Genomic DNA, 10,267 nt, shown 5'->3' with positions numbered 1-10,267 from the left:
AACTTTTTTTTTTGTTTTTTTTTTTTTTATTAAGATGAAAAGGAAAAATACGACCCAACTGGGTTTCGTGACGCAATCCTTCAAGGTCTTAATGAGGCAGGGTCTGACTTAGAAACTGTTTATAAATTTTTGGATTCAGCAGGATCAAAACTTGATTACCGTAGATACGGAGAAACCCTTTTTGACATTCTTCTTGCTGGTGGCATTTTAGGTATGAATATGTTAATTTCTGGTAATAATAATAATAATAATAATAATAATTACTTAAAAACAAAAATAATTCTTTACAAATTTTTTTTATTACTGTAGCTCCTGGTGGAAGTCTTGCTGCCGAGGCAGATCCATCAAAAGTATCACGCACAGATGTGTGCATCTTTTCTGCTCAGGATAATCTTGAAACATTAAGAAGCTATGCCCAAGTATGTTTCTTTAGATACTAAATAACTTGTTAAATGATATATTTTTTACTATATTTATAGTAATGTTTTGATCTGTAATTTCCTGAACTGTGTGTGCTGTTCAGCATAAACAATTGCTATGAATGGCCACTTTATTAGATAGATACCTTTTTGGGCCCCTAAAACTGCAAAGATTGCTTGAATTCATCAAGATAGTGACTCCACGAGTTTCTGAAGTCATACAGATATTCGTAGCCATTCCATGATAACATGCAACTGCTAATGGGAGTAGAACTCATAGATGTTGTTGGCTATTATAGTTCATACATAATATGTGGTGAACAGTTCATTTCTCTACATACTGGTATTGTACTGGTTCATGATTTCACAGTTACACACTGATTGGCATGAACAATCCTCTCAATTCTTCTTTGATGCTTTCATTGATGAACTGCTGTTGGCTACAGGTCTATCTTCACTGAAAATTGTTTGTGTATTGTGCCATACTCAGTATACTCCATAAACTGTTGTTCAAGCCGAAAGGTTTGAGGTTTCTGTGACACTAGAATGTTGCATGATGCACTGACAATTATGCACATTCAAACTAATTTGAATCTCTTCCTCTTCCCACTTTGGTACTCAAATTTACACTAATTAAAGCAATTAGTCAATGTTGTAATACTTGAATGCAGTCATGTTATTTTCTGTCATATGTATCATTTCTATGAAAATTAATTTTTCAACAAGTGGCCATTTAGTGTATATTGGATGATCAAAAAAGCTTTGTTGTTTTTTATAACATATAATATTTATTGTATAAATTTGATAAAAATGATATTTACTGAGGGAAGTAATCACCATTGTATTCTATGCATTGTTGCTAATGTTTCATAAGCTTATGAATTTCTTCTTTTTAATATTCTGCATCCTTGGAAGTAAAAAAGTATTTAATCTTCTTTTGAATACTGTCATAATTGGTGAATTTCTCTATAATAATGGTTTTGCAAAGAAGCAAGTAGTAATTAGAAGGTAGACTGGAAATTTTTTCCAACCATTGTTCATGTCATGTGTGGTCTGGCATTAATTTGTAGAAACAAGACATCTCTTTGACTCATCAGAGCTGGTTGTTTTTGTAACAGCTTCCTATACTTTGTCTAACCTCTGCTGTTATTGTTTGTCTGTGTGGAAATAATTTATAGTACATAATACTATGTTTATTACATTTGTGTGTCTGGTGTACTTCAACCTACTGGCTGATGTACACCAGACACACAAAAGAACTTTCTTTTGATGAATTCCAGCTTGTGATGTGCTGGGTGCTTGTTCTGACCTAACCAGTAATCAGGATGTTTAACATTTTTGTACATAATCCATTTTTATTGTGAGTCATTATTCAATGCAAAAATGGTTCATTTTTGTGATGAGTGGCAAGTATAGACATGCAAGCAGAAAGTTGTTTGACTTTCATTCAGCTCATGGTGAACTCATCATCTGACCTTTTACATCAGGGGTGTCCAACCTTTTTGTTTCTCTGGGCTGCATTGGAAGAAGTCAAGGAGTTTTGGGCCACAAGCAGTAGCGTAGCGTAAAGGAGTGGCAGGGGCAGCCCGCCCCGAGTGGTACTTTTTAGGGGGGGCGGCAAAATTTGACAATAAATAATAATAATATCTTGTAAGAATTTGAACCATTTTATTTCATATTTTCGTGCACCTACGACTCGGACCGATTGAAATGAGCACGGCAATAGTGTTACCATCCGCGAATACCGCGAATTGACTCGCCGTTCGAGGATATCGTGCGCAACCTGTTGACCTTTTTTTATTTTTGTTTTTTTGTTTTTTTTTTCTTTGCTTGTACGATTTATTCGTATATATATACACCTTCAATATCCAATAGAGCTAGGTCACTTGCATTACTCTTATCCAAGTCTCTCTAGTCGCTAACTGTAACTGATTTAGAACCAGCATGCACTGCAAATTATTATTCGCATTGCAAAATGACATACGCATGCGTCAGGAACTTCTGTTCGAACAAACCTCACCCGCCGTCCGGGTCGGCGATTTTAAAAAAGTGGCAACCCCTAGCAAACCCTAGCACGGAATTTTTCATTACTTATTCTGTGAGGAAACTGAATTTTAGTCTTTTAAATTGAGATACCTAAATAAGGGGACGGCGAAATTTTCCTTTTCCCCGGGGGGCTGACACCCACGCTACGCCACTGGCCACAAGTACAGTACATATATACTTGTGGTCCAATATACAAGTATATTTAAGGATTAACATGTCTAGATTATAATAATAAGTATTAAAACTTTATCAAGAAAAAGGATATTTTAAAAATTACTTCTACAGACACTTTCAATTTTTACTTAGAAATAGATAAATTCATTTATTATAAAAGAGACAAACGGAAATTTATTTGAAAGACACAGACGTTTGTTATATTTGGGTCTCTAATTAATAAAAAGCAACGAAACACCATTTTAAAGTGCATTTTTATTCAACTAATATAAATAATAGGTAGCCCAAAAAGTAGCCAAAGCGCCAAATGATATTTTTTGCATCGAACAAAAAAAGTAGCCACATTTGGCGCAATGTAGCCAAATCTTGCAACGTTGGAAAAAATAGTAAATAATACTGGAGTTGTGAATCAAAGGATTATAGACCCAAGTGCAGGGAAAGGAGAGAAAGGACAAAAGATAAAAAAGTGAGAAAGGTTGGAAAATTAAGGGTCAACAGAAGATCTATTTAACCTTTCTCACTACTACATCTTTTGTTTTTTCTCATCTTTCCCTCCTTTTCCCAAATTTGGGTCTATAATCCTTTGAGTCACAACTCCAGCTTTATTTAGTAATCCTTCCTCATTCACACATTTCCAAGTATTTGAAAATATTTCCTTTCCACTCAAGAATAAAATATGAATAAAGGTTTACCGCTTTGTGAAACTTCTTTTTTGAGTTTATGCCATTGAAATAGATAAATAATAAAAAAATTAAAACATTTTGTCGGTTTTGTTTACACGTTTATTGGGCCGCATTGGAACTTGCCTTGGGCCGCATGCGGGCCGCGGGTTGGACACCCCTGTTTTACATCTTTCTTGTGGCTTTGAGATGCAATTAAATAGTTTCATCATTTACTCTGAACTTTCCTGCAAGCATTTGGCGTGTTTATTTTGGATCTTCTTCAATGATTGCTTTCAAATCCTCTTCATTATCAGAAGGATGTCCTTCCTGAACTGCATCTTCAAGAAAAAAATTTTCTAATTTGAATTTTGCAGACCATCTTTGCACTATATGTTTGTTATTGTTAACACAATCTTTTTCAAATGCTGTGCAAATTTTTTTACATACTTCTATTGATATAGTGTCACGTTTATACTCATAAAGCATGCAAGATTTGAAAATTGGACCAACTAAATATAGCAAATTTACTATTTTATGTAATAATTTGGAATTTTACATAACTGTTTATGGTCCCAAATAGAACTTGTTGAATATAATAGGAATACTCTATTATTGAGAAATTGCAAAATTTAGAGTTTCTTATGGTTCTATACCCACAAAATTTCTTTGTAAAATAAACGTTAAAAGTCTGGGATGAAATAGATATGTACAATATTAAAGGCAAAATACCAAAAAAAATTTTGAAATAATAAAAAAAAAAAATTGGCTTGTGTAATAACAGATGATTGTAATTGTGCTACAGTTTTCAGATTACAGACCTGTAGTACATTCCCACTGTCATCTGTCCTTTGTTAATCTTGAGAATTAGATAGATAAAAATCGAGACCAGGTATAGAAAGCTTAGATGATAAATCATATACATAATAACTAATACATGAACTTTTGGTCCAGACCAGAATCACATTATTTCACTTCAAATTTTCCTCGAGAACAGAGTTGGATAGATCAAAATCAAGGCCAGATGTGGTAAGCTTAGGAGCTGGAGGTTCTGATTAACTATATATGAACTTTTTGTCTGGATTAGAAGTCATGTGATTTGTTAAATTAAAAGGTGATTAAAAATTGCAGACCAGCATTGTGACAGTGTCATAATAATATATAAACACAAATATATATGTGTTTTTTGTCTCTTAAATAATAATACATTGATGCTAATAATAAATTTAACTTTCTGTATTTAGTATTTTGTAATTTATATAATAATAATCAAAATTTTTCAATGTTTCTCCATAGTATAAAAACATTATCTATTTATGGAATATTTGCAATTTATAAGTTAACTCAGCATAAAAAGAAATGATTTAAAATTATTTATTATTCATAAATATTGATGGATAATTTTAACTACTTTATTTAGGTTTTTACAAAGTTGATACGTCGTTATAAATATTTGGAGAAAACACTTGAAGATGAGTTTAAAAAGGTTTGTTATTAAACTATTGCTTTAAGAATTTACAGATTCTTATTTATTTTTGCCTAATTTTATTTTTAATAAGTATTGTTATGATTTCATTTTCAAGTCATTTTTATGCATGCTTGCATGCTTTTGCACACAGTTGCTTATTGACAAAATAAGTTAGGCACTTAGAAACAATTGTTTAATTATTACGAAACTCTGCATATAAATATGTCAATTATTACAGTTGTGATTCAGTTTCATACTATGTAATGCCTTCAGAGTGCCTTAAAATTGCTACCTCAGTATCCTATAAAGACTTGCAGAGGTTTACTATGTTCAGAATTTTCAGTATACCTAGGATGATCATAAATTATAAATATGCAAACAGGACACAAAAAATTCTTTTGGGTGGAAACTTTTGGGAAAGTAATAGTTACAATAAGAAAAGATCATTTAGTGGTTATTTTTTATTGAACATTATGTAATTTTAATAGTTTAATGAATGTTTTACTGTCATATAACTACTTTGTTTTGTTTATAATTGTATAAAATTCAATGAGAAAAATTAACTAATACTAGGAAATCTGCTAAATTTAAAATATTCATTTATCTTTGCTTGTCTTGAATTCATGCTACAAAGTATGTATCATCACTGTGTTCTTTGAAAATAATACAAAAATATCTGAAAATATGATTCTAATAAATGACTAAAATGTGTTGGAGTTTACTGTTTTGAATTGTTGATCACAATAAATGTCACTTATTGTGGTTACTTTACTTTTATATTCTCAAGAGTATAAATAGTAAAGCTAAGGTAAACTAAAACAATAAAAATTGTAATATGTACTTGGTGTTGTAGCATGAACTATAACTTTAAATGCTGTCGTCAGTAGTAATTTTTGTAAAACAGTTTGATGTTATATTTAGTGAGATTATAGAGGTGCAGTTGTCTCAGCTGATTTCATGAAGACACATGAAGTTGTTCAAATAATGAAATGAAAACACTTGAAATATACTGATAGTGATGTAAATATAAAAATAAAAAAATTTGGGATATTTAAGTGTCTTTCTCCCAACAATCTTTCTCAAGATGACGGAACAAAATGTAGAAAATCAGAATATCTGTCTCCCTAAGTGTACCTGTTATTTGGAGGTGTTTGAATGTCAGGCATATCTTTTGATGCAGTCAAGGATATTACAGTTGACAGAGTTTGAGAAAGGTTTCATTATTGGTCCATTGAAAGCAGGATGGTTGTTTTGCCAAATTATCTGCCATCTAGGCTGTTCTGACTTGACTAAGAGGAAATGGGGGTTTAAAAATTGATGATTGTGATCAAAACACACAGCAAATTTGGTAAAGCAATGGTTTTAACAGAAAAGGGTGAATCTTATGATATGGCCAGCCCAATCGCCAGACCTAAACCCCATAGTAAATCTTTGGGATAAAGTTGAGTTATGTATATGCCAGCATACATATTCGAATCCAGATGAATTATGGTCTACCATTTAAAAAGCATGGTTTGAGACTTCCAAATCACTGCTTGACACCTTAGTTGATTCAATGGAATGTAGATGTGATGCAGTGATCAGAAGCTTTGGTTATGCCACAAAATACTAATATTTTGTCCTAAAAATACTGGACAAATCTGCATACTTCCTTTGGTAGCTCTACTTTTGTTACAGTGTAAAATATAAAAATTGTTTGTTTTTTCTTTAGTAAATCAGATTTAAAATAAAATCTGTTTGATTCAATTGAGTATTTTGACTCTTTTCAACTATTACAATATTAATTATGTAGTAGGTGGTGAACAAAATAGAAGTCTCATTTTTAAAACATATGTCAAGGGTAGTTCTTCTTTTGGCCACTACTGTACATAGTAGGCAAACAGACCACTAATAGAGATTATCAAGACTGAATCAATGGAGGTTTATTTTTAAAATTTTTTTTAACCTTTAATTTTGTTACTTGTGGGTTTGTATACTAACAATTGACTACAGTGGATACTAGAGCAGAATACATTTCAGGGTAATAGAATATGAGGATACTATAAAAACTGAATTAAATTCAAATTGTCTTATGACTTGCCTCAATCCTACTGCAAATTGTCTTATGACTTGCCTTAATCCTACTAGCAGATGTGCTCTGAACTGTGGAAGCATATATGTTGTTCAATATTTCATTGACAAGTGAATTTTTCTTATAAGATGTGGCCACTGTAAAAGTCCCTCATACAGTTTCTCACATGAATTTCTATTACAGATGCATCAAGGTTACTTTACCAGAAACATTGCCTTCAACGTTGTGACAGTAAATTGAGTTTTTTTTGCTTGTTCATGTATGCTCACAGAATTTATGAGAGAGAAGATCCTTTCAGTGGTAGACAGAGAATAAATTACACTAAACTATAAACTATCTTCTGTTCTTGATGACAGGGAACACTTTGTCTGGAAATGGCAAAATACTTCACCCCACTGGGTATCAATCCCTGCTTGTTTGGAGTTCCAGCCTGATATCATGCCAGCTGAAGCAAACCTGCACACGTTGCTTTTATCATTGAATAGTTTATTATCATTAATTTCCAGATGTGAAAGTTTTGATTCAAATAAAGGATGCTTGCTTCAACATTTCTTCAAAGCAGCAGTTTTTTAAACCTTACCCAACTGAAGCCATGTATGTTTCAGGCTTCTGCCGCTTTCTTGCTTGTGATTTGTGCAAGCAAGAAAGCAGCAGAAGCCTACAACAGAACAAGACACTTAGAGTGAAGCCGTTTACTGTTACTATAGGCACTGAAGCTGGATATCTATACAATGAGATAAAACCCCATAGATAACTTAATTGAAAGCTACAAAACAAGCCAACCTGTATTAAAAGACACAATCTTATTTCTATTGTTATCTTTAGCTTCGAAATCTGTTAGTCACAAAATTGTGCCAAGCTGTTGCTAATGTAGAAAGACCATTTCAGCAATATCGTTGTATGGAAATATTAGTGCTTTGTTGGAATTGATAAGGAAAAGTCATATTAATATGGTTCCATTTAAAGTTAAAAAAATTAATTTCCTTTAACTTCATTTATTACTATGCTTCCCTGAAGGCCAGATAGCTGTGATGGTTAATTGTAAAATTGTCAATACTTTGCTATAATATAACATTCTGCCATAATTTAAAAAAAAATATTTTTTACTATTCAATTTGTCACAAACAGTAACTGTTGAAAATGAAGCTAGGGTTTTGCCTATAAGATATATATGTTGCTTTGTACAAACTTGTTACCACCAAGTGATATTGAAGGAAGTCTCTTGTGCTGCCAAATGGCAGCTTTTGTGGTATCACTCAAGTATATTAGGATTTTATATTGGAGTATTGGATGACTTATAATGTATACAATGCAAGAGCAGTTACATCTTGTGACAGACTGTCAGTTAGCTGCCAGTGTATTCTATAAAATATACTAACATTGTTTATTCAGTAAATCAAGGGCATAAAATGCCTCCTACTTTAATGAGACATTTTCTTACATCATACCACAGCTGGTCAAAAAGTGATTTCTCTGTTTAAATAAGAGACAAGTTATATTGAAAGAACTGTAATGTCAGTGCAATCAAACATTTGTATTTCTGCAAATTTTATTACCATCCCATTTCTGTTCTCAGGAATTTTTCACTTTATTTCCATTCCTGTATTGTGTATATTAATGTTCTGTTCTGACCATTCTTATTGGAATTTTGTGGGAAATAGGGTTTCTGCAAAACTTGTGCTTTTTGTCAGCTTGTTTGTGCACGCATGTGCGTGTTACTTAATAGTTAATTCTTTGAAAACATAATTTCATATTTTAAGTAATTATGCATTTAATTTTAACTAAAATTGTTATTTTTAAAATAATTATTATACACCTATATTTCTTAAGAGAACAACAAATATGTTTTTAAGACAAAATGTCTTTTCTCATCATCTACATATGAATTTGAGGCTGGATTAATGAAAATCTCATAAAATGGAGCATAGTATCTCACCTACGTTGTAAAGTTATCAGAAATTTACAGTATCTTATATCTCATATTCACAAAATACATTATAGTATTTATGACAAAGCAGAAGTTGATAATGATGGAATGTTTGGTAACACATCGCTAGTGACTATTTACAAGGTGTGCTTTTTAAGTAAGTACCATTTTGATATTAAAAAAACACAACTGCATTTTTTAAAAATAATTTTCTTACATGAAAGCTTGTACTTTAATCTACTTTTCAACATAATTTCCTCCAATATGTAGGCACTTTTCATATTGTACAACTAGCTTCTGAATTCCATCCTCACAGACACCTGCCACCTGATTTGGCAACCATTGCAGCATGGCGTTTTGCCATTGTCGTCTTAGTGCTGACTGCCTAGATGCCTTTTTCAAGTGGAGGAACAAGTGGTTGTCACTAGTCTCTAGATCAGGGCTATATGTAGAGTGATCAAGTTGTTCCCAGTTATATAATGTAATAAGATTTCGAGTTCGTTGAGCCACGTGTGGGCGGGCACTGTCATGAAACAAAACAATCCTCTTACTGAGCTTGCCATGCCTTTTGTTTTGGATGACGAAATTGTAAAGTGTCTGTTTTCTCAAAGTTTTGCAACAACTTTCTGCACCAAGTCTTCAGTAATGACAGACGGTCGCCTACTACACTTCTTATCATGGACATTAATACCACTGTCTTTAAATGCTCTAGCCAATTTTCTTACCATTCCATCGCTCATAATGTTTTTTCCATACACCTCACTAATCTGCCGATGAATGTCAGCTGATTTCACATCTTTTGCATTAAAAATACAAATCACTGCGCGTACTTCTCAATTGGCAGGATTTTCAAATGTCTCAGGCATTTTAAACACACACAAACAAATGTAAAATGAATGAATGCTTTCGTAATTGCATCTGTGGCTAGCCAACAGATGTAGGTATTCAGCACACATTCGCGGAACACCAATCGTAGCACTGCAGCGGTCCTATTTTAAAACGGTACTTACTTAAAAAACATGTGTCGTATTTTCCTTTTAACATTGCAGTTAGAAAGTGTTCTTTTGTATTTTCAGAATTTTTTTATTTTTCACATATTTCCAATGTCTAAGGTAATAGATATCTTTATATTGTTGAAATTAAAACATTTTGTAGATGGCATATAAAAAAAGAGAAAAAAGATGGTAGAAAGTATACTGTAAGATACAAACATGGAACAAAAATTGTTTAAAACTGATATTTTGATTATACTAATAGAAATATTGAAAGAATGGACAAATTGTAAAAACTTCAGTAAATGAAAAGAAAATGTTACAAAAATATTTTATTCATTATAATGTATGACATTATGCAGGTTTAAAATTAGCAGTTGTCTGGAACAACCAGACGACCAAAATTTTATTTGGACTACCGAATGTACTTTCAAAGTTATCTAGCAGACAGCCTCATTTATTTTCTCTTTTTTTTTTTTTTTTTTTTTTTTTTTTTTTTTTTTTTTTTTTT

At 32.0% G+C, this 10,267-nt stretch overlaps 1 protein-coding gene across 3 annotated transcripts in view; it reads left to right on the top strand.

The window, feature by feature from the left end:
* Nucleotides 1–10,267, top strand: part of LOC111622648 (basic leucine zipper and W2 domain-containing protein 2-like) — an 80,201-nt gene that overhangs the window by 39,497 nt on the left and 30,437 nt on the right. For all 3 annotated transcript variants that reach the window (XM_023365060.1, XM_023365061.1, XM_023365062.1), the window contains exons 3-5: nucleotides 35–211; nucleotides 310–419; nucleotides 4,719–4,784. In XM_023365060.1, the coding sequence (XP_023220828.1) occupies nucleotides 35–211; nucleotides 310–419; nucleotides 4,719–4,784 (353 nt within the window). The remainder of the gene's footprint in view (nucleotides 1–34; nucleotides 212–309; nucleotides 420–4,718; nucleotides 4,785–10,267) is intronic.

The sequence above is a fragment of the Centruroides sculpturatus genome, unplaced genomic scaffold, assembly GCF_000671375.1.
Source record: "Centruroides sculpturatus isolate CEXI.00-Female unplaced genomic scaffold, Cexi_2.0 scaffold340, whole genome shotgun sequence".
Lineage (NCBI taxonomy): Eukaryota > Metazoa > Arthropoda > Arachnida > Scorpiones > Buthidae > Centruroides > Centruroides sculpturatus.
Note: the sequence above shows the minus strand (reverse complement) of the source record. Positions and strands in the feature narration are given on the sequence as shown.